The 25,738-nt window shown below is 33.8% G+C and overlaps 1 protein-coding gene across 4 annotated transcripts in view; it reads left to right on the top strand.

The window, feature by feature from the left end:
• Positions 1–25,080, top strand: part of Glut4EF (Glucose transporter 4 enhancer factor) — a 111,021-nt gene extending 85,941 nt beyond the window's left edge. The window contains exons 4-7 of one of the 4 annotated variants that reach the window (XR_015433203.1): positions 18,407–18,513; positions 18,601–18,811; positions 19,757–20,221; positions 21,373–23,030. Coding sequence is in view for 2 of the 4 variants with exons in the window: in XM_071182765.2 (XP_071038866.1) it covers positions 18,407–18,513; positions 18,601–18,811; positions 19,757–19,864; positions 24,824–25,012 (615 nt within the window). In the remaining 2 variants the exon portion in view is untranslated. Of the gene's footprint in view, positions 1–18,406; positions 18,514–18,600; positions 18,812–19,756; positions 20,222–21,372; positions 23,031–24,823 lie in introns of those variants that run through there. The other 3 variants (XR_015433204.1, XM_071182765.2, XM_071182766.2) reach the window with 3 other exon arrangements.
• Positions 25,081–25,738: the final 658 nt, after the last annotated feature.

Here is a 25,738-nt window from a genome sequence, read left to right as displayed (position 1 = left end):
CCGGGATAATTTTATTTTATATTATAACCGTCGTCGAACAGTCGACCCAATTTTATGGGTTTACGACTACTAATGTTCAACTCCGTAGCCTTGTAATTTTGAATCCAATCCAGAAGACAAGGGAACTCCTGGATAGAGTATTGGGAGAAATTTGCCTTCGTGGAAGACTTTTTGATTGAGATAACTCGCATTTGCGTTGCATGGAGAGGAAGACCACGAGAACCTCCCACGGTTAGCCTGACGGCAAGGGGACTCTAACCCATGATCCGTCTACCACTGAGGATATTTCACGTCAGCACTGTGGTCGGTGCAAGCCGGATGCGGAATTCGTATCGACTGGGATTCGAACCCGGTTCGCCTCATTGGAAGGCGAGCGCTCTATCCCCTGAGCCATCACGGCCAATTAGGCCAGGATTGGCAGGAAGCTGGACTCGCGTTTGTGAGGACGGGAGTTAGAATCCAGCCGACCGAAGACTACCAGTGTAGAAGATTTTGACTGGTGCTCGTTAAATGCGTCGGGTCACAAAGTCTTCCATGTTCCCTTTTTTAAAAAAAAATATCAATACCACTGGGGTACTGATCCAGGAGCTCCCTTGTCTTCTGGATTGCGATCAAAATTACAAGGATATAAACAACATTTATTTGTTTACATCTAAAATCGTATCACGTTTTTATCAAAATTAGCGAACATTTTCCTTTTATTGCAGAACTTTCGATTACTTTTCGTTTGCATCGCTATTTGGCGTACCCATATAAAATCTAGGGCAATCTCTTGACATGATCTTGAAACTGAATTCGGCCTTCACCTTTTCATTCCCTGTTCTTTTTAATATTGGGAAATGCTGAGAAAGGTGTGGTACCTCACCCATTTATCAAGTTTAAAAAAAATAATAGAAGAAACAAAACTACTTGAACTTTTTAAATTTTATGTTCGGATTAAACAAATAAAATTCCATTTCATTTACGAGCATCGAATTTTGTAATCCCATTAAATGATTTTGAATGCAAAATTTGTAGTTTTTTCTTAAGCTGTTTAAATTAAACTATATAAACATAATCTATTGGGCGTTATTTGCGATACAATAATCATACCGTTAAAATAATAGGATAAAGTTATTAAGATAATAAATTTTAATGCACATATATATTATGTTGATTAATATTTTAACACGTTGTAGGAATACTTTATCATAGTTGATGCATTCTTATTTTGTTTTAAATTAATGTGGGTCGTAGGTTAATTTTATTTAATTTCGTAGCGGCTGACCTATTTTTGGGCTTACGGATTTTCGATGTTCAACTCTGTAGTCTTCTAATTTTGACCTTGACACAGAAAACAAGGGAACTTCTGAATCAAGCATTGAGACATAATAGCCTGCGTGCAGGACTTTTTCATAGTATCAACCCACATTTGCGTTACATGGAGAGGGAAACCACGAAAATCTCTCACAATTATCCAGACGACAAGGGCATGATCCGTCCGCCACTGAGGATATTTTAGTTAAGCGCTATCGATGCCAGCCGGGAACAGAATTCGTATCGCATCTCTAGGATTCGAAATGTGGTCACATAATTGGGAATACCAGTGCTGTATCCCCTGAACCACAAATCTGGCTCTTAGCAAACCATTTTGTCAGGTTAATCGGAATAGTCTCCAATATTTTTCTAATATGCCTAATAGATTTTAGACTTATATCAATTAGCCCAGACACTTTTAGGCTAATTAAACATATTATTTATTGTTCTTCTTCTTGGGCACTACAGCCTATGACAGCCCAAGGTCTTCTCAATAAGTTTTTGCCTTCTTGATCTGTATTGTTCAATTAGTCTGATTTATTTTTGGCTGTTTAAAATGAATTCAGATACTTTTAAGTAAATTAGTAAATGTTCAAAGTGCCGGCATAGAACCGTGGTGGCCCAGGGGATAAAGCGTTTACCTTACAATGAGGTGAACTGGGTTCGAAAATATTATGGAACAGAATCATGTGGACAAAATATCTCAATAGAATTTCATGAGAATAAAATATCATAGAACAGGATCTCATGTGGACATAATGTCCTGGAACAGAATTTCTTGAGAATAAAATATTATGGAACAGAATCATGTGGACAAAATATCTCAAGCAGGTCAAATATCAAAATATCTCAAAGAACAGGATCTGATTTGTGAACATACTGTCCTGGAACAGAATTTCATGAGGATAAAATATTATGCAACAGAATCATGTGAACAAAATATCATAGAACAGAATCTCAAGAAGACATATTGTCCTGGAGCAGAATTTCATGAGTATAAAATATTATGCAACAGAATCATGTGGACAAAATATCATAGAAGAGGATCTCATGTGGACGTACTGTCCTGGAACAGAATTTCTTGAGGATAAAATATTATGGAACAGAATTTCACGAGGATAAAATAAAATGGAACAGAATCATGTGGACAAAATATCATACAACAGGATCTCATGTGGACATAATGTCCTGGAACAGAATCTCATGTGAACAAAATATAGAACAGTTTCTCATGTAGACAAAATATCATGGAATAGAACATAGTGTGATCAAAATATCATTTAACAAACTCTCATGTGTAGGTTATCGCGTATCATGGGAACAGAAGCTTATTTGGACAAAATAGTATGCGACGGAATTTCATGTAGACAAAATTTCCTGTGTATAAAATATCTTGGGACAGAATCTGATGCTATAAAATTTCGAGGAACAGAATCTGCTGTTGACAAATACTTGTTGTTGATTTAAAATTGTATTAAATGCTGCACTTCTTACCCACAAGATTCCAGACCAGCGTGTATTATTTAGCCACGGATAATCAGAAAAATTTTTGTAGTAGAAATAGTATTAGGATGAATGGGCATGTCCTTGAATGAAATCAAAACTCTCAAAGAATGATGATTCTGAATTATTCTTTTACTCGCCCACTAATGCGAAACACTACTTATATCTAACTTATACTATTACCCTTTAACTGATAAGAACTTGGCTTTTTTTCTTTAAATCTCCTGATAGCTGTTTTAAAATTAAAGAATGAAACCTTGCGAGGGGAAAAACTAGTTTCTTTTCCGATTTCTCTCTACAGGTGCACGTGCCAAGGCGAAACGTAAAAATAGTCCAGAGAAATAACAAAATTAAAGGCTATAAACAAAATAAAAAATGCGAAAGTAATAGTAATTTTAGGTGGATCTCGATTGCCTTGACTACTTTAGGGTTGCTCTAAAGAGATGCATATTCTCGCATGGGACACCAATCCGAACTGCATAATCGTTCCACCCATTCCCGTTTATTTAGTTAATTCGGATTGTGATTGTTTATTACTGATATTGCCCGTAAAAAAAGTTTGACCGGTTTTGTTGAATTGCACTCTGTCTATTGATTCTCGTGACGAGACGGTATTTAATATCCATTTAGAATTATTTCTTGAGTTAATGGATTTTGATTTTTTTTTTGTTGTTGTTAATTACAATTTCTAAATAAGGCGGTAATTGAATCTAGCTATACCCTTTTACTTTATTGACTATTGTCCCTTTAAAAAAAAATCGTTCTGATTCGGAGGACGTGACCTAATATTTATAAAACACTTGTACAAGGCTTATTAAGGCTTAAAGGGAAAAAAATGATACACAACATCTTAATAACTTATTATTTAGCGGTCAAATTTTCGTGCAATCTTAATGATTCGAAATACTAATCCCGAGTAGATTAACTAATTTATGCTAACGATGTTTTGTATTACGAAATCAAACCAAAAGCTAACTTACTTTTAATAAACATGCCTTCTTTTCCGCGGATTTAGACTCTTGATCCTCGAAATAAGGTCCGAATAGTTTAGTCAAGAGAACGGTCGAAAGTTTTGACTTTTTAATGCAAGTTTTCTTTTTTGCCCATTTCACTATAGTTCTAGATTTATGTAAGAGTATCAAAAAGTATTGTAATACTCGTTTATCCAAAATCCATGCATTTTAAATACATTGCAAACAAATCATTAGATCAAAAGTTATTAAGGTGTTTCATTTTTTATACTATTGATTTATATAAACTATATATTACACAAAAAATATCTATTCTATTAATGCTTTGTCAAATAGTTATGTTTTTAATAGAAATCGTTTATTTGATTTCTATATTAAACTTAATTGATTGCTGGAATTACAGTTAATTTTTTTAGAAAATCCTTAAATTACTTAGTTCAAAGCGGTAATCTGTATAGGCATAATCTTTAAGTAAGTAAACACTGCGATAAATTTTCTGATAAAAAAGAATAAGCGAGATAAAAAATGAACCGATCACTGACAAAGAATCATATTTTTACTAAATCATTTATTTCAGTATTGCGATCTCTCATTTGACTGATAACTTAAATCAAAGTTAACCCTAATGGAATTCTTAATTACACTACTCGATTGCCATTACGTCAATAAATTTAACGGTAATAAAGAAAACGATAACTGCAGAAACCAGGTAAAAATAAAACGATTGCTGAAAATCATATTTTACGCAAAATTGTCTATTTCATTATTGTGATCTTACACACTTAATTGATTGCTTAAATCAAAGTAACTTCTAATGAAATCCTTAATTGCATTGTTCGAAACCGGCAATCATTACGCCATAAAACACGACGATAAATTTCTAGGTAAAAATGAAAACGATTACGGCATAAATTTCCCGGAAATGGTTTCTCAGAGAAGGGAAGAAATAATCATTTGTAAACTGGGGAAAAATCAATACGGGCCTGTTGCATCGGGAAGGGTAGTAGGGTCCATTCCAAAGTAGTATCATTTGTGGGGGAATGGCAAAAGTGGGTCAAAATCGTGTAGGTTACAAAATTCGATGTCAAGGTAACATCGTATCACACCCAAGTGACGTCAATATCCGATACATTTATGATACCGAAACCAACTCCCCCGCCTAATAAACCATTGCAAGTTGTCTATCTGTTCGTGTTTGTGGTTGAAATATTTCAACCTGTTACGCGTGGGTATTTCCGAAAAAGAACAATGCGATGGAAAGTAACTTCTGTTATTTAATAACTGTTAGTGTTCTATGTTGCAATAAAGAACTGTTAGAGCGTGTAATTTGGATAGGTCAAAGGTGGAAGAATCAAAATTACACGTTTCCTAGCAGAAATGGGGAAAAAAATAATACTTTTTTTTTTTTTTTTTTTAATCTGCTTTTATTTGTAACCAAGAATATCTCATTATTAAAACGCTATTTGTGTTGTTAAGCACGTTGGAATGACATAAAGAATAAAATTTAGTGAACTTGAAATTTTAAAGAATTGTAATGCTATTCCTTTTTTAATGTTTTTAAACTTTTTATGTGCAAGAAAAGAGCTTTTTGGAAATTTCTTAACTATTTTTCATAAATGTTTGAAATTTACATTTATTTTTATTGTGTGAAATATTGTTTTAATGTGAAATATTGTGTTAAATGTGAAATATTATTTTAATGGCGAAATATTAAAAAATCTACTTTAACGTTTGCTTCTCTTATACCTAAATGAAATATCTAATTATTATTTTTTTTTTAAATCGAAAGAATATTTTTACATCATACTTATGAGGCATAAGAACTCATATTTATTGCATCTATAAAATTGTATCTTTCTTAAATTTATTTAAGGAAATGTTTTTAATTAATATTTAACGCAAATAATTTCAAACAAAAAAAGTGTTAAAAAAATAAAATGGAAAATTTATACGAAAAACTATTAGGTGATGTTCATAGTAAAATATTTATACGAAAATGATAAAAAAAAAATTATATATATATAAGTAAATGCTGTGGAGCACTGTATCGTTGATATTCATTCATTATCATTTAAATGTTATTAATCTTATAGTTTACAGCATACTAAATCGTATCATTTTATATTTTATAATCGTTATTAAACAGTCGACGGAATTTTCAGCTAACGGCTACCAATGTTCAACTCCGTACCCTTATAATTTTGAACCTAATTCAAAAGACAAGAGAACTCCTGTATCAAGTATTGAGTGAAATTTGCGGCGTGGAGAACTTTTTGATGGAACTAACCCGCATTTGCGTTACATGGAGAGGAAAGCCACAGAAACCTCCCACGGTTAGCCTGACGGAAAGGGACTCTAACCCATGATCCGTCTACCACTGAGCATAATTTACGTCAGCACTGTGGTCGGTGCCAACCGGATGCGGAATTCAAATCAACCAGCCATTGCCAGGATTCGAACCCGGTTCACCTCATTGAGAGGCGAGGGCTTTATCCCCTGAGCCGCTACGGCTCTAAATCGTATCATTCATGTCGTACTTATTTAATTATTGGAGTGACTTGTTATCTTGATTACGGTGTTATTTATACGTTACATGGAGAGGAAAACCACGAAAACCTCCCATGGTTAGCCTGACGGCAAAGGGACTCTAACCCATGATCCGTCTACCACTGGGTATATTTCACGTTAGCACTGTGGTCGGTGCGAGCCGGGTGCGGAATTCGAATCAACCAGCCAGTGACAGGATTCGAACCCTCATTGAGATGCGAGCGCTCTATCCCCTGAGCCACCACTGCTTTAAATCGTATAGTTATGTATTTAATTATTGGAATGACTTAATAGCTTGATTACTATGTTATTTACCTAACTTCTTTTTTTACGAACGCCTCTTGAATCAACAGTTTTTGACTGAGTTCTTGGCATTGTGTGTTTTTTATGCAGACTAAACCGAAATAAACGTTCTCAGCTCAATGTCATGACGCGTTTTGGGAGGATGGCGCAAATTTTTCAGACAATGATGTGAAGTAACACCGAGTGAGGGGGGAAATCGCGATAATTTAGCAACAGGTGACGACCACCGTCGCTTCTCCCCGAATACCAAAGATGCTCCTCAGAAATATTTTCGACCTATTTCCTGCTTTCCTGGATCCTCTCCAGCTTTCTATTTTTAAAAGAAATTCCCTCATTTCTTCCACCATAGCGACTGATTCTTTTTATTCCTGGATGAGAAGTGTTTTGGTGGCTCTTTTAAGATCATTTGAATCATTTGTTATCTTGGCGGCTTGTTTAAACTAAGCAGAGAAAATGTTTTTTCATTTTATGTAATTGTTATCTCTAGTTTCTTTATTTAAGAGATAAAAAATGTATATTTTTATAAATGTACTCGGAGAAAAAAAATTTTGGTAAAAGTTATCATTTTAAAGCATTTTATTTCGTTAAAATAAATTCTCGTTATGCGTAGAGTTTTTAAAAAGTGCTTAAAGGTGCTTATTTTTGATTTACTTTTTTTAAAAGCCCTTAAGGGTGCTTTTTTTTATTCGGGGTTTGTAAAAAGGGCTTAATTTTAAATATTTTTAAAAAAAGATTTTTTCTTTGTCGTATCAATTGTCGTTCTTAATTACAACAAAAAATTCATGATTTTCCCTATTTTCTCTGCAATATTTATCATAAGATAGTTATTTTATCATGATTAGGTAAAGTTTTTGAAAATATTTTTGAATTTAATTGATTTTTAAGTTTATAAATTAAGAACTTTAAACGATAGAAAAAAAAAACGTTTTTATTACTGCACTGATTCTAATTATGATTTTTTTCTTTTTGGAAAATGATTAAAAATATTTTTTTAGTGCTTAAAAAGTACTTAAAAGGTGCTTATTTTTTTGTTGAAAACTCTGGCTACGCACCCTGAATACAATAATCAATTGTTTAATATATAAAGTTACTTTTAGAGTTTTTTTTTTTTTTTTTTTTTGCAGAAATTAATGCATTATAGAATTTTAAGGAAGCAACTACCTATAAAGATACACGATATTATAATACATTTTATTTTAGTGAATGAATTTAAATAAATTAACATCTTTTCAGTTATTTTAGTACATATTATTTCATAACATCATTAAAGTGAATTTTATCAGATACGGAAATTATTTTTTATATCGTTCATTAAAGAAATGTAAAAAAACAACTTTCTAGTTATTCATATAATCTTGTTAGATACATAATTTATTTAAGCAGATCTTTTTTAAAAAAATATATATATATATTGCTATATAAATAAACTAATTATGTGATTTATCATTTTGATACGTTTACGTTTGACACGTTAATTTCAATTTTCCAAATTTTCACCGTTAAAACATCTTTTTAAACACATCATAATACATAATTTTCTTTTATTTTATAACTGGTGTTGAACAGCTGACCCAGTTCATATCAAAGTTCAGTGTTGTAATTTTGAACGCTACCCACATGACAGGAGAACTCCTGTATTAAGCATTGGGACTAGCTAGTCTTCGTGGAGGACATTTTATAGAAATAACCCGTATGTACGTTTCACGGTAAGGAAAACCACGAAATCCACCTACGGTTATCCCGACGATAAGGGGATTCTAACTCATGATCCATCTACCACTGAGGATATTTTACGTCAACACTGTGGTCGGTGGGATCCGGAAGCAGAATTCATTCCGCTGGGATTCGAACTTAGGCCACCTCATTTGGAGGTAAACGTTCTATCTTCTGAGCCAACTCAACTCTAAACACATCATTTTTTACGCTTTTTTTTCTTTTTGGAACAGACGACCCAACCTAAAGTTTACGACAATTAATGTTCAACTCCTTATACTTGTAATTTTGAACCCAATCTCGAAGACAAGGGAACTCCTGGAACAAGCTAGCCTTCGGGGAGGATTTTTTGATGAAACTAACCCGCATTTGCGTTACATAGAAAGGAAATTCATAAAAACCCTCCATGGTTAGCCCGACGGCAAAGGGGATTCTAACCCTTGATCCGTCTACCACTGAGGATATTTTACGTTAACGCTGTGATCGGTGCGAGCTGGGAGCATAATTTGTATCAATCAGTCACCGCTGTAAGTCGAACCTGGGATACGAGTTCTCTATCCCCTGAACCACCTAAAACTTATTTTATTACGGGTATTGTTATTAAAAAATTATCTTTTAATTACGATCTTTGATACTCTTAAACAAAATGCCTCCTGGTATTTTTATTCAATTCAAATTTTGAAACTAATTCGGTCTAACTGGGAACTGAAACTTAAACTATGCAAAGTATTTGACGTTGCCAATCAATTGTTGTGGATCAATACGATCATTGTTTTAAGTTTTAAGAAGAAAATAATAATCAATTTTTCTATTGTCCCTTTATTGCTTGTCCTATCAGTTCATATTGTTGGTTTTTGAAAAGGCATTAAAAGTTATTGTGTTCTGACAGAAATGGAGGTCAAAACATTGTTACATTGTTCTCCCCTCCCCCCTTTCGGAAATAGAATATGAAACTTCGAAATTAAATGACCACATGTTCTGAAGAAGTTGCGCTACTGACCGATACAAAAAGAACTCTTTGTTACTTTCTTTTTTATCTGATTAAGTTCTGTAAAACTTTCCCCTGCCGTATCTTCTGGTAAAACAAGCATTGTATTTTTGTTGTACCGCAGAATTAACTGAAAGTTATGAATAACATACTTCAGTAATTATTTTCCTTGTTCCAGTTGTCGGAAGTGGCTCACTGCAAGTATCGCTACTTTTTTGTCGTAGTTTGTAGTGTATGCGCTATGTTTTTTTTTTTTTTTTTTTTTAATGCAGTGTAGTAAATAGTGCGATACAAAAAAAGTAGTTTGCAGCGATTCCTGGCAATACTTTTAACGTTAATTTAGAAAAGAAACACGGTTCTTATGCTACTAATTTTTCGAATTCGATGTGTACAAATCTTCGTGTTTTCGTCCTTGGATAACCTGAAAATGACCCTGTGGCTGTAGCTAGGCGTTAACAGAAATTACGTATTTAAAATCACGTATAATAAATCATGTATATTTTCAATATAAGTTTTTTTTTAAAAATCTTATCGACAACAATAATTAATAATGAGAGCCACGATGGCTCAGGGGATAGAGCGTTCGCCTTCCAATGAGGCGAACCGGGTTCGAATCGCAGTCGATGCGAATTCCGCATCCGGCTTGCACTGACCACAGCGCTGACATGAAATATCCTCAGTGGTAGACGGATCATAGATTAGAGTCCCCTTGCCGTTAGGCTAACCGTGAGAGGTTCTCGTGGTCTTCCTCTCCATGTAACGCAAATGCGGGTTAGTTCCATTAAAAAGTCCTCCATGAAGGCAAATTTCTCTCAATACATGATCCAGGAGTTCCCCTGTCTTCTGGATTGGGTTCAAAATTACAAGGTTGCGGAGTTGAACATTAATTGTCGTAAACCCAAACGTTGGGTCGGCTGTTCAACGACGGTTATAAAATAAAATAAAATAATTAACAATATTTCTATAACAATAATTAAATAACCAATTTTATGAACAAGAAAATGGGTTATTTAATTTATTTAAAAAAAAACATTTAATAACTCATGTTTAGAAAACAGTGTCAGTTTTTTTATAACTTCGCTTTTCTATAACGAGATAATAAAATTTAATTAAATATTTGATTGCAAAATCCTTTTAAAATAATGACAATATTTTTTTAAAATAAATAAGTAAATGAATAGAAATGTAATTGTACTTCCATGTTTATTTATATCTTATGATATTCGTTTCAGTTATCGTATTGGAATCATCTTAAGTTTCCATCTCCAAAGTCTAATTTCAGTCTTTCTGTATCAGATTTAATAATTGTCTCTTCTCTATCTAGGGATTAAAAAAGTTCCTTTTCCTTTCGAACTTTCGTTAACGTTGCATTGTTTCCACTAGCGATGAGGGCGATAGCTGATTAACCTAATTCATCACAGTTTGAAACTAAATAAAAAATGACAAGCCGCACGATTTAATGATTTAAAAGTGCGAAGTCCGTTTTTATTATTATTCTGGATGAGAAAGTTGCTATTTACGAACGAGATGCAAGACCGATATAGTGATATTTCCTGACTTACCGGCACGTTTTGCATTGCACGATTTCCATCTAATACTCTACGAACGTCAATGTTGTTTCAGCTTTTCGTTTGTTATTTATCATACGATCGAGAGCACATTTTATTATTATTATTATTATTGAGGGATAAAAATAATTAAAAATTAGCACTTATAAGGATAGATGTAAATTATCGAAATTTCTTCCGGCATTTGTGTTAGGAATTATTTTAATATATAAAATCAGATTAACATTTCAGAAATATTAAATTAAAAACTTGTAAAGATAGTCATAAAATTATAATTACATAAATTTTAAAATTGTGCAAATATAGTTATAGAATAAAAAGTTTGGTAGTATTAAAATTGCGCAAATGTAGTTGTAACATGAACTCGTTTGTTGTAATGTGATTATAAAATTAATTGAAATGTATTGTACTTTTAAAAATGTACGAATATAATTTATAATTTATTGTAAAATTATATTTTAATTGTATAAAATGAAATATTAATATTGTATTAATATAGTTTTAAACTAAAGGGTTTGATAGGATTAAAATTGAGCAAATAAAGTACAAAATGAAAAGTGTAGTGATATTAAGATGGTACGAATATCGTTATAAAATAAAAAGTTTGGTAGCGTTGAAATTGTGCAGATTAATGACTATAAAATTAAATATACTACCAATCTGGTTGGGTTGTATTAAAATTCTGCATACATTGGAATGAAAAGAAAGGGAATCTTAAAATTTCACAAATATAGTTATAAAACAAATAAAATTGTTCAAATATAATTTGGTAATATTGAAATTGTGAAAGTATTGGTATGAGATAAAAAGTTTATAGCATTAAAATTTTACAGAAATATTGTTGTAATATTAAAATTCTACAATGTAAAACTGAGGGAGAAACAAAGTGTGTGTCCATTTTTCACAAAAATAACGATTCAGTCGCCATCTGTTGCATTTTGTGGATTGCTAAAATTTGACAAATCAATAATATGGAAGTCCGTTATCTCCGAGAGTTATTACGCTTTGAAGATAAGCCATGCTCAGAAGAAAAGGTTCCTGTCCACGCGTGGACAAGGCGAACAAAGAAAAGAAGACGACGATAGTTCTACTAATGAAAGGAATTTTTGAGAAAAACGGTTTTGTCCCAACCCGAATTTTAAAATTTATTTTTTCTAAAGATAAAAAATTATTTCTATAAATATTTTTTTTAAAAAATATATAAATATTAAAAATGTACGTATACGCTTATTAAATTAAAAAAAAGCATGACAACATCAAAATTGTACAAATATATGTGTATTTATAGAATGAAAAGTTTGGCAACATTTCCACAAATATAGTTTAAAAAAAATAGATTAAAACAGCAATAAAAATTGTACAAATGTATTGATTAAAATCAAAAGTGTAGTGAAATCAAAATTTTATAGCATAGTTTTCAAATATAAAATGTGCAACTTGTATTATTCTACAATCCTCCATAAAAACCACTTTCGATGAATAAAACCTACATTCATTTTTCATACCACATAACTTTTTTACTATACCTTATTTTCTATTGTTAATATTGCCTAACCTTTCAAAATAAAGCATTGACTGCAGAACCAGGGCTTCCCCGAATGCAAAGATTTACAACTCTCCCCTTTCTGTTGAATCGCTCCAATCACAATATCGTTTGCTATAAAAATTCCTACTCATTGACACACGCCTGAAGAATGTTTTCTTTCTAAGAATTCGCTTCGAACATCTGTGAGGTCATAAAAGGGGGCCTGTTCTTTTTTAAGTCCCCTTTGTCGACATTACTATCATAGGCACAGTAATGCCCACTTTTTTTTGTTCAGATTTTAATACTCTTAACAATATTCGACGTCTTTACATACCTTGTTTCCTTTTTCCCTCTTGCTAACGGAATAACTTTCTTAATTCCCTCTTCATTCAACTAAAAAAGAGAAAGAGAGAGAATATTAGTTTTTTTTTTTTTTTATCCTTAGTTATAAAAAATTGTTCGTCATAGGGATTTTTATACATTGGTCATAGGGTTATTTGTTGGTCATAGGGATTATTAGACCAGATTGGCCAACATGTGTGAACAACGCTACATTACTGAGAAAGAAAAGAATGTTCATAACTACCGGAATTTGGTAAAATGTACCGTGTTTCTGGCTCTATGAGAACACCAAAAAGCTCGGTAATTTTTACCGAAGCGTTTTGGTAATGATTTTGGTAAAATTAACGAAAAAATAATGTTTTATATGTGATAGAATTCGGTAAATGTGGTAAAATGTATTGATTTTTTTCATAGTTTACAGCAGGGCATAAAAACCGTTTACTCCGTTAAATTTACTTTTCAGTTTTTTTTTACTAAATGTGGGGTAATACGAACTATAATTTAGAAAACCAGAATTTCCGGTTAACCGTTACCATATGAACGGAATAATTACCAAATGAGTGGTTTAAATACCGTATATTTTAGTTTTTAACACTAGAAATATAGTTTTTATTTATAAGAAATATCATTACAATATAATACGGTAATTTTACTGGAATTTTTTCCTTCGTGTGGTTTACGCATATCACTGGGTACCGATAATATGCTTTGGAATATCAAATTCAACAATATCGTGATGCGATGCTTTACGATAACTGCCATATTACGATTATTATCGCAATAACAATAATTATCCATGCCACAGTTATCGTAAAGGTAGTTTAGCGAATATTATGCATAACGATAATTATTGAATATATATTATTATGAGAGTGTTCTTAAATTTTATTTAGTTAGGGAAATTATTGACTAACGTAAAAATAATATAAATTAGTTAAATTATAAAATATCGCTATTCTTAAACATAGATATGTTCGAATCCCAGCCATGGCTGTTCGATAAACACCCGGCTCGAACCGACCACAGTGCTGACGTAGAAAATATCCTCAGTGATTGAGTCATGGGCTAGAGTCCCCTTGTCGTCAGTCTAAAAGGTTTTCGTGGTTTTTCTCTACATGTAATGCAAATGCGGGTTAGTTCCATCAAAAAGTCCTCCACGGAAGCAAACTCCACGGAGGCAAATTTCTCCCAATACTTACTTGATCCAGAAGTACCCTTGACTTCTGGGTTGGGTTCAAAATTACAAGACTACGGAGTTGAACATAAGTAGTAGTAAACCCAAAGTTGGGTCGGCTGTTCAGTGACGATAATAAAATAAAACAAAATTATTTGCTACTAAGTAAATTATTTTTCACTACAACTGTTATTTTTCACTTTGGTTACTCTCCATTATGTTTGAACTAATTTTAAAATTCTAAATTTTTTTTATTTGTTTTAATTTGAGTTGTTTTCATTTGAGCTGCAATTGATTCCAGGAGAATCTATGTGAGGAATATTGAAAACACAGAAATATTTCAACTGTTCCAAATCTAATTTTTTATCTTGTCCCATTAACATCTGAGTTACGATTTTCTTTTTTTTTTACACTAGCAGAACCAAAAGGAAATCTCTAGAAAAGTAGATAACATTTATTAAAAAAAAAAAAAAAAAAAAAAAAAAAATTAAAATAGATTTATTTGAGCTCCTGCTCTGTTGACTTTATCACAACCTGTCAAATTGAACCGCTTTTCAAAACAACGAGATAAAAAATAATAAAATGAAATGCAATAACATTTGGATCAACAAAAAACCACAACGTGTTTTTCTGTACTTCGTGGTGAAGCATATTTTGAATCGGTGTTTACGTTCTGCCACATTCTGTGACGTCACTGCGGGGGCACAGTGTCGTGCGCGCGCAACTCACGCCACTTTGTCGATAAACAAAGATCCCACGTGACGTCAAGATTCTATGTTGTCATCTTTTCTATGAAAATCGATTCTGCGTGGAAGTACATGCCGGCCGGCAAATGTTTTCATTTTTTTTGGAAATCAATAAACGGTAGAGGAAGAAAGAAAGCGATGCAATTTTGCATCATATTTGCATCCTGTTAACCAGATTTGAAAATGCAATAAGTTTAATAAGCAAAAACTATTCATTGTTAATGTATAATGGGGAAAAAAACATATATTAGAAAGAAAATATGACATCATTTTCCGTAGATTCAGATTCTCTCTCTGAAAATAATCAAAGCTATTTAATTACTCATAATCATTATTTATTATTTTTCACCGGCGAATGTTTTAATTTTTGGTTATCAATTAACGGTAATGAACGCGTATGATGCAATTTTACTTCAAATTTGCATCCAAAATATTGCATCTTGTTAATCGGATTTAGAAATGCATTAAGTTTGCTAAACGAAAGCTATTAATCTTTAATGTATTGTGGAAAAAGAACGCATATCAGAAAGAAAAAACATAACAGTATTTTTCTTAGATTCCAGCTCCGAAATTAATCAAAGCTATTCAATTATTCATAATCATTGCGAATTATGTTTCGCCGAAGAATGTTTTAATTTTTGGAAATCAACCAACGGTAATAGACGAGTATAATTTAATTTTACCTCAAATTTGCGCCTTATAAACTGCATCTTTCTTATTAAGAAAATTTCGAATTGCTATGAATTTTCCATAAAAAAAAAAAAAAAAAAGTTATTGTTAACATCATAGTGAAAAAAAAATCATCGGTATTTTTTTAAATATCGATTTCAGCTCTGAATTAATCTTAATCGTTCCATTATTTAAAAAAAGTCAATTAAAAATACATTTGACAATCTGTTTATGCATGTTTATTTATATTCTATTCACAGGATCGTGATGGTGAATGCGACGTCACAGTGACGTGATCTGTTCGCACTTTATGCTTATAGTAGATAATTGAGAGGCGGGTGCGTTCCATCAAAAATGTGGTGCGTGTTTTCTCACAGAATGCGTATTACGCGTGGATAATAGAGATAAATAACATTAAAATCATTCATTCTAAAACAAAATTTTAAATTGAACTTGCACATCTCGTTCAATATATACGACTGTTGCTGGATTTAAAAAAAAAAATCTCAAGATGTATGACTTAAAAGTACAGGAAAACAAATCAATCTCATTTATGTTTATTAAATCGATTTATCATGAGTACGATTTACTTTTACTATGATTTCCTTTTTTTTCTTTCTTCTATTTTTTTCTACTTATCACATCTAAAAACCAATCCTATTATGTCACTTAACTAAAAATGCATGACTCACGGCTATAACATCTTTCGTCAGCATGTAAGGAACAAAACGGAAAATAGTTATAAGATATTTATGTATGTTTTACGGGTAGAAATATAGGTTATTTTTTTCTGTGTTGTCGATGGAATAAAAAAAAATCATATTTTTTTCGGGTTCATTGATCTTAGAAAATGTGCTAGGTTGCCAAAAACGTTTGTTTACTCACCTCGCAGATGATGGAAAGCAGATCCTCTTGTTTACCGGAATTCAAATGATAATAGAGCCATACTTGGGCGATTAAAATCCAATTAGATGTTCTTTAGTTCCCCTCCCCCCCCCCTTCCATTTGAAGGTTGATTGATGTAGAGATAAATAAACTTATGTTCGAATTCGAATGAAAATCGTTTTCTGTTTTATTTTATTATTATACAGTTGTCAGAATCAATCAAATAATTTTAAAAAGAAGGTGGATGAGTCATTTGTTTTTCTTTTTTTAAAACAGAAAAAAGTGTGTTAGCAAGTACAAAGGCTTTGGGCATTTTAATGATAAGCCACATTTTTAATATTATTCAGGAGAGCTTTTTTTAACACTGCGATTTCTATTCAAACAATGAGATGTTTTTTTTTGTATTGTGCTGCTATCTAGTGGCAATTTCCGAAGTTAGTTAAGTACCTATTTGGAAGCAAAATTGAGGAAGCATTTGATCTAAAAATGGTCACTTTTTCGAAACAAATGAAGCTTATCACTACAATATCCCAAGCCTTTCAGTTGGAAGTATCTTAAGCTCGAGCTTGTAAACAGGGGCAAATATGACCCATGAAAACTATTGTAAAAGATGATCTTGATTACGATAAAATAATCCTGGAATTGTAAAGTGATTGATTTAAAGTAATGCAGGAATTACTGAAGTGATTGTAGTAAAATAAAGTAAAGCACTCACTCATTGGTGGGTCAACGAAGCTGTGAGAATGAAGCTAAGCAATTTCGTGACCGACGGCCTGATGGCGGCACTGTTGTTAACATTGCGCATCGGTCGCCTTTACTTTTCTGAAACGCTGGTTCTCATCGATGGTAGATTTAAAGCCACCACTGGAGCGTTGGCAAATAAATAGTTTAAATTCAATGGAAAAGCGAGAAAAATGTCGAGTAAACCATGAAGTTTCGAGTGCTTTTTTTTTCCAAAATATCAAAACCCAAACAAAATATGGCAGGATTACGCACACGTTTTTGGTAAGTTATCCTGCAATATTTTGTTTGCCTTTTGATACATTGAAAGCATTTTTTAAGTATTCAAAACTTCATGGCTTACTCTACTTAAAAAAATGTTTTTTTAGAAGTACCAAAAGCCAAAGAAAATATCGCAGGATTACTTAGGATTACGCACGCGTTTTAGGGAAGTTATCCTGCAGTATTTTGTTTGTCTTTTGATACATTGAAAGCATTTTTTAAGTATTCAAAACTTCATGGCTTACTCTACTTAAAAAAATGTTTTTTTAGAAATACCAAAATCCAAAGAAAATATCGCAGGATTACTTAGGATTACGCACGCGTTTTAGGGAAGTTATCCTGCAGTATTTTGTTTGTCTTTTGATACATTGAAAGCATTTTTTAAGTATTCAAAACTTCATGGCTTACTCTACTTAAAAAAATGTTTTTTTAGAAATACCAAAATCCAAAGAAAATATCGCAGGATTACTTAGGATTACGCACGCGTTTTAGGGAAGTTATCCTGCAGTATTTTGTTTGTCTTTTGATACATTGAAAGCATTTTTTAAGTATTCAAAACTTCATGGCTTACTCTACTTAAAAAAATGTTTTTTTAGAAATACCAAAATCCAAAGAAAATATCGCAGGATTACTTAGGATTACGCACGCGTTTTAGGGAAGTTATCCTGCAGTATTTTGTTTGTCTTTTGATACATTGAAAGCATTTTTTAAGTATTCAAAACTTCATGGCTTACTCTACTTAAAAAAATGTTTTTTTAGAAATACCAAAATCCAAAGAAAATATCGCAGGATTACTTAGGATTACGCACGCGTTTTAGGGAAGTTATCCTGCAGTATTTTGTTTGTCTTTTGATACATTGAAAGCATTTTTTAAGTATTCAAAACTTCATGGCTTACTCTACGTTTACCTGAACTCACTTATCTCTAAACTTTAAAATATCAACAAACAGAAACAAACAAAATGAAACAGAATTTGCTAGGAAAATTTTCTCCCGCTGTACAGCATCCTCTCTAAGTTCAAAAAAAGGCTAATCAGACGAGGAAGATAGCAAAATTCCACCATTCATCAGACATCTATCAATAAATGTTTAAACCAAACATTATGCCCTATGCTTATTGTGTAACATTGGTTAACATAATGCTTCATATCCTTTTTTTCCTCTTCCTTTTTTAGAGTCCATATCGCACAAGATTAGTCTTTCAATGTACATGGCCAGGATGTGGCCAGCAGTACCCGGAATGCGAACAAGTAGAGAGGCACGTAAGGACACAGCACTTGAAGTAAGGGATCCATTCCATATTGCATTTCGTTCCATATCCTTTCGTAAAACTTTTTTGCTTAACGATTGTGCATGTGTTCCTTTTTAGACGAAGTGGAGAGATGTTAGATTCTGAAGAAGGCAGCGACCACGAGGAAGAGTTTTATTACACAGAAATGGAGGTGGAGAGCACTCCGAGTCCATACCTCAATGGATCTTCCATCTACTCCTCTTCTGTGCCCACCCTCAGTCACCTGGACATGGCAAGGCCAGCCCACGAGGACCCTGAGTACAGGAAACATACTCAAGTAAGAAAGACGGTAAAGAAATTAATCTATACATATTTTTTTTGGTGGTTTGTTGTTGTTGTCGTGGGCAATTTAAGGCAAGGGGTTCTTGCTTGCCAGTGGCGCCATCTACGGCTAAGAGTTCGACTTCTGCCACATCCATACATCACACCCGTTTATAAGGCGGACTCACTCATACACCCATTTATTGATCCACAAATTGTGATTTTTACCTGAACCAGATAATGATCAATCTCCTATTCAGAACCCCAGAGGCATAATTTATTATGGGAACATAGAGGACTTTGTGACCCGACTTATTTAACATGCACCGGTCACCATTTACTACACGGGGAGACTTTGGTTGGCTGGATTCGAATTTCCGTTCTTACGAACCTGAGTCCAGCTCTCTGCCAACCAGGCAATCCTGGCCTTTGGCTGGTTTAAAAGACTTTAACGCACATTCTCTTAGTTCAACCCAGAGCGGGACAGATAATTTAATAAACTAAATTTAGCAGAAAAAACCAAGAAAATTTTATAACCAGCATTGAACAGCCTACCTTTTATAGCTATCAATGTTGAACTCCGTAGTTTCGTAATTTTGAACCCAATCCAGAAATTAACGGAACTCCTGAATTGGGACAAACTAGCATTAATTGAGGACTAAGTGAATCCTGTTTGTTAATGCTGCTATATTAATATTCATGTTGTGTATAATTAATTATGACGAATTTATATTTTCGATGTATTTGCTATGAGTTAAAAACTTACCAAAATGTATAGAATCTGGATGGAGTCAAGTGAAAAATTAACAATCCATTTTAAAATATTTCAGTGTTTTAAGAACAACTCTTGTAGAACAACGTTGAGTTAAAAACTAATTTCTTGTGTGAAATGTCTATTTGTTGTATTGTGAAATATATATATATTGTTATATAGAGTGAGATATATTTCTAAAAAATTATTTCCCTTGTGTAGGTGATAAGCCCGAGTTTCACGCAAGCATCTCCAATATCCATACCACAACTACAGAAATCTGCTGTTTGGAACTTACATGAATATGCTGCCAGTGCTCCAAGCACCATGGTATGTCTATCAAATTTTTATCTAATTAAAATTTTATTGACATTTTAGTTTAAATTTATTAAAAATCGCCATCATTTAATGCAGCTTAAAGTATTGAAAAAGGTTTAGTGGAACAATATATTACGCTGAGTTCGTAGTTCTCCTGATGATGCCCATATTTGTCTTGATTTTTACCTTTTTGTTCTTACATTTCTGATTTTTGTGTCTGAACTAAAAATCGAGGGAACTTTCGTAGACCTAATTGCTGACAAGCACAGCTAATTTAGATGGCTGCAAGAATCGAACTCACGATCAAACTGCTGTCAATGCTGACGCCTTTGTTCACTGCGTTACGTGAGAGCTAGGGTACACCATCAGGTATAGTCTGTTCAACGAGAACTGATAGTGAAAGTAAACAAAGCGGCGTGCTATTCGGCGCAATACCGTTGTCTGCTTGGCACCGGATTAATGACAAATAGCGCCTAGCAGTCAAGCAAAAACTCTTATTTCTTAGAGGGTTGTTTGTTTCACCGTGGTGTCTTTTTGCAGGTGTTTCATGAGCAATAGGAAAATAAAGTGAAGGATTTAAATCCTCCTAAAAAACGGCAGAAGAAATCTTACATAAGTAAAGCTGAGAAGGAAATAATATTGAACAATTATAAAACAGAAATGCATTCAAAACCAGATATTGATGTGGCTGACCATGCGGTTTTTGCATCGGGACTTAGCACAACTTCTGTTTTCAGAATTATTAAAGAATATAAAAGGGATAGTACATTACATTCATCGAAGAGGACTAAATCTCGTAAAACTTTTTTGGATGATTTCGACAAAAATGCTGTAAGAAGGAAAGTTCATGATTTTTTCCGCCATAACGAAATTCCGACAATAAACAAAGTTCTCAAAGCTGTGAACGATGATTCTAATTTAGCAAACTTTACAAGAACATTTCATTCCCTGTTAAAAAAATTAGACTTCAAACATACTTCCCTTAGAAAAATAAAGATAACAGTTTAAAAATACAAATAATGTAATCCTTCAAATATATTTTTAAATCAATCGGTGAAACATAAAACTTTTTTAAATATTATTTAACTTTTAATAAATTTAAAAAAGTGGTAATTATGAAAATAAAGAGTATTTTTTTAACATATACTTTCAATTCTATACGACTTTTACGATGGAATTATAAAAGTTATGTTTTGCATAGATATTTACGCAAGATATATTAAAACTAACTTAATTTAAACTTAAAAAAAATACATTAAAACTATTCTCAAAATTAAATTATGTGTTTACTGAAACAATTAGAAACGTATTTTCATGTAAATATTTCAATTTTACGCTTTGTTATCTAATTCTAAGGTGTCAAAAAACCGAATATCGTTTTCGTCTTTTTATATAAAAGCGAAGGCTCTGTCGATTCAAACGAAATCGCCCATTCAGCGAAGAAACCGTTGAAGTGGCAAACGTTGGCGATCAAACAGCAACCCTTTTGTTTACTTCCACTATCAGTTCTCGTTGAACAGACTATAGACATTCAGTTTCACCCTCGGCTGTGAGTTATACTTCCTCACGTCATGTGTCGACATTTGCCGATAACTCTAAACGACCATGCTACTGCTGAGGTGCACTCAAAAACACATAATTTTCGTGTGTCGGACGAATTTGGCTAAATTTTGAATGTTTTGTCGGGCAGCAAAAAGTGGACATTAAAAACCACTGTTAAAAAACAATTAAAACTATCATTTTTTTTGAATAGCACGCAGATTGTTTAAGTCCAATTTATATTTTATTAAATATTAATTAATTATTTCTGGTCTATCCTTTTGAATAAATATGTATATATCAAGGGTGGTTATTAGAGTATACACTATATATATGTTACCTTTAATGACCGAAATCAAGAGAACGTCGACTTTCACCGGTGAATGTCAACAATCACGTTGTCACTTTGGTGAATTCTGAAATATTTGTTATATCCGATTTGATAGTAGTACAGAACCCGTTATCCGGAAATCAGAAAACCGGAAAACCAAAAAACCGGAACGAAATTCGATAAAGTTTCCCGTCATATTTTTAAAAAAAAAAAAATTCTTTTCCTCATAAAATTTTAGGATTTTTCTTTCTTTTTTGAAAGATGTTTACCTTTCCGTCATTTTGCAAATAATCATTAGTGTGTTTTCATCGTTTTTTCTTCTTTTTAAGATTATTTCCAAATTTTTTTTTTTTTTAGTTGGGTTTAACAATAAAAAAAACGGCTTTTTGTAGCGATTCAGAAAACTGGAAAAATCAGTTATCCGGAATAGCGATCGTTCCGGATAATCGGTTCCCTACTGTAATTTATTCGTTGATGTTTATTCGATATTTTAATATCTGCTGAGGATAGATTAGGAAAAACACCAGTGTTCAAAGTACCGGTTAAATGCATACCGGACAGAGGCACTTGATCTTAAAGAAACATCGATGTAGGGCATACCGGGCAAATGCATACCAGGCAGTGGCACTTGACTAGACTTAGTATATATTTCAGACATTTACTGAAGCGACTATTTTATCGGTCAATATTCACCAGTGGAGGTCAACAACCACCAATTTCAATCATTCACGTTAACATACACTCCTCAAAAGTGAAATTGCAACGCCAAGAAATAATGCACGTAGCGTCATGCAAATTTCAGGAACGATAGTAGTGAGATGGATATGCAAATGATTAAAAAAACAGACTAGTAAAATCGTTATAAAGCAATTTATTCAATATCTAATGTGGCCACCTCGGGCAGCTATACAGGCCTCAATCCGGCGAGGCATGCTATCAATGACTCCATTGATGGTTGCCTGAGGTAACCTTTGCCAAGCCACATCCACTGCTGTGCGCGGATCATCGATGGTTTGGGCCATTGGTCCTCTGTTCATGCCACGTCCAATGAGATCCCATAGGTGTTCTATGGGATTCAGATCTGGAGAGGCTGCCGGCCAGGGAAGGATGTCAAATCCAGTCAGGCTGTTAATAGTTCGCCGTGCGACATGCGGCCTGGCATTGTCTTGCTGGAATACCGTGTTGGGTGCGCCCTGCAACAAGGTCAGAACAACGGGATACACAACTTGTGTGACGTAGCGGTCCGCTGTCAAACTGTGGTGAATGTGTACCAGGGGCGTTCTGCGATCAAACATTATGCCACCCCAAACCATGATGCCCGGTGTAGGACCGTTGTGACGCTCGGCGTAATGGGCTGGTTCGTAGCGTTCTCCGGGTCGCCGCCATACCCGTCGACGACCGTCATTTCTCCACAGACAGAAACGAGATTCATCCATGAACAATATCCGATGCCATTGGATGGTCCAGGTACGATGACGATGACATGACACCAGGCGCCTAGCCCTGTGTAAAGCGGTCAACGGTACCCCTGTTGCTGGTACCCGTGCACGTAACTGTACTTCATTCAATCTGTTGCATATGGTTTGGGTGGACACAGATCCACCTGCTCCTGAAGGCAACCGGCTTCGGATGGCACGTGCCGTGGAGAAAAGGTCTTGAATAGTCAACTGGCGAATACGCCGGGCTGTGCGCTCTGACGTGCACTTGTGCGCACCACTTCCTCTTCGGCTAGCACGTAGACCTTCCTGAATCCATCGTGTGACACAACGTTGGATGGTACTCACGTTGTGCCCAACACGAGTTGCCATTGCACGCAGCGACAAACCAAGTTCATGGAGTGTGATAATACGGTCGCGTTCCCCGGTCGTTAACTGATGGTATTGAGCTCGCCGACGTCTCAGAGGCATTTTCTACGCTTTTTCGAAAGTCGCAAATGCTACGCAAAACCTCAGATGCCGTTTATGAGAAGGGAAAGTTGCTGGCCTTTATAGCCCGAATATGCGTACCACGTGATCAGATGCGTGCGCAAATTTAATCATTTGCATATCCATCTCACTTCTATCGCTCCTGAAATTTGCATGACGCTACGTGCATTATTTCTTGGTGTTGCAATTTCACTTTTGAGGAGTGTATATATGACATGCGAGCTACATTTCTTGGCCATTTTATTTCAGTTATTTGTTATTGCAAGTCGAAGTAGGTCAGATAATATTTGCGCACCTTGAATGGTGCTCCATAAACCCATCCCTTAATATATATTTGTAGAATCTTTGTCAAAGGAGAACACACATTTGGGTCACAACTTAATATGGAATATATATCTTACATATAACATACATGAAACTTAATCTGGCGAGGAAGAAGCAAAATCGGTTTTAAAAATCTATATGATCACAAACATGAGCGGCAGGACTGCAATCATTAAAACCTGTTTGACTTCTATATAAAACAAAGAGAAGTTGAAAAGTAATTATTAGAAATACCCTTAAATTTCATCAAGCAATCAATAAGATTTTGATATTTTCTGTCCCGCTTTCCTCAGTTGTGATTCGACAGATTTTTATTGCAATTTTGTTTTTACCTCACTTAATGTGCAATACATGTCTACCTTTTAGATTTAATTTCTTACAGTCATTATAAAAATATAAATTAAGAGATGTGTTGTTGTTGGTTATTGTAGTTTATTTACATCGCACTAGACCTGCACAATGGGCTAATGGCGACGGTCAGGGAAACATCCCTGAGGATGATCCGAAGACATGCCATCACAATTTTGATCCTCTGCTGAGGGGATGGCACCCCCGCTTCGGTAGCCCGACGACCTGCACGCGAAGTCCAGTTTAACGAGGTCCAATACCGCACACCCTCAGTCCCTACGCAGACTGATCCAAGAGGCCACCCACCTGCACACTGACCGCAGCCAGTGATGCTTGACTTCGGTGATCTGCTGGGAACCGTATCTTAACAATCAGTCCACTGCGGGACTTTAAAAGCTGGGATCACGGACTATCATGCATACTTAGAATTTTAATTATTCTTTTCATTTATTCCCTAATTTGTGCACATTTATTTCTTTTATATTAAATTCAATTTTTTTCCAGGGTTCTCCACAAAAATGCATGCGCCTCAGCTTGAAGTCGGCTCCATCGCCCAGTAAAGCCTCGTCCCCAATCCATCGCAGGACACGCTCTGAGAGTCGCAAATGCCGCAAAGTGTATGGCATGGAAAACAGGGACATGTGGTGCACGCAGTGCAAATGGAAAAAGGCTTGCACACGTTTTGTGGACTGACTGATCCAGACATGATTCACTACCGATTCCCATCTGTCTTAAAATTAAAAGGGGATCTCTATTCTTAATTTGTTCCAGAAGATCTTAAAAGTTCTACGCTGTTACCTAAACATACATGAGCCATGAATAAGACCGAAAGATCTGGGACTGATACACAACGACAAATCCTGAAAACAACTGATACTTACTTCACAAGCCTTAATGTAGGCTCCTTTTTTTTCTCTCTTCACTATTTTGTTGGAATTTTTCATCCTCCATTTTGGGGTCAAGGTTTCGGGAATTTTTTTAAATGTTATTTAAGATAAGTCATTTTTCCAGATTTTGGAAAAAGACTTAAAGTCACATTAATTTATAATAACTCATTGTTCAAATGTTTGTACACGTTTTTTTGTTAAGAAAAAAATCATTTTTCAAAGTTATGAGACAATGTAACATCACTCCCATCAGGTATATATAACGAAAAACTATGCTTTAAGTGCAATTAATTGCATTGGTCATAGAATCAGTATCTCTGTTTTTACTTCATATTATATTATTTATACATACATATATATATATTATATATACAAATTACTTTGTCAATGTAATATTTTTATTTACTCTAAACATTATTAACACGAATCTTTTTGGTCAGATGATTATCCGTGCCTCCATTAAGTATTAATCTCGATCTCAATTGGATTTGCGGCTCAATGATTTAATTAAAAAAAGAAAGATCGGCGTAGA

Source organism: Parasteatoda tepidariorum, chromosome 4 (assembly GCF_982258835.1).
Source record: "Parasteatoda tepidariorum strain Cologne lab strain chromosome 4, Ptep-v5.0, whole genome shotgun sequence".
Lineage (NCBI taxonomy): Eukaryota > Metazoa > Arthropoda > Arachnida > Araneae > Theridiidae > Parasteatoda > Parasteatoda tepidariorum.
Note: the sequence above shows the minus strand (reverse complement) of the source record. Positions and strands in the feature narration are given on the sequence as shown.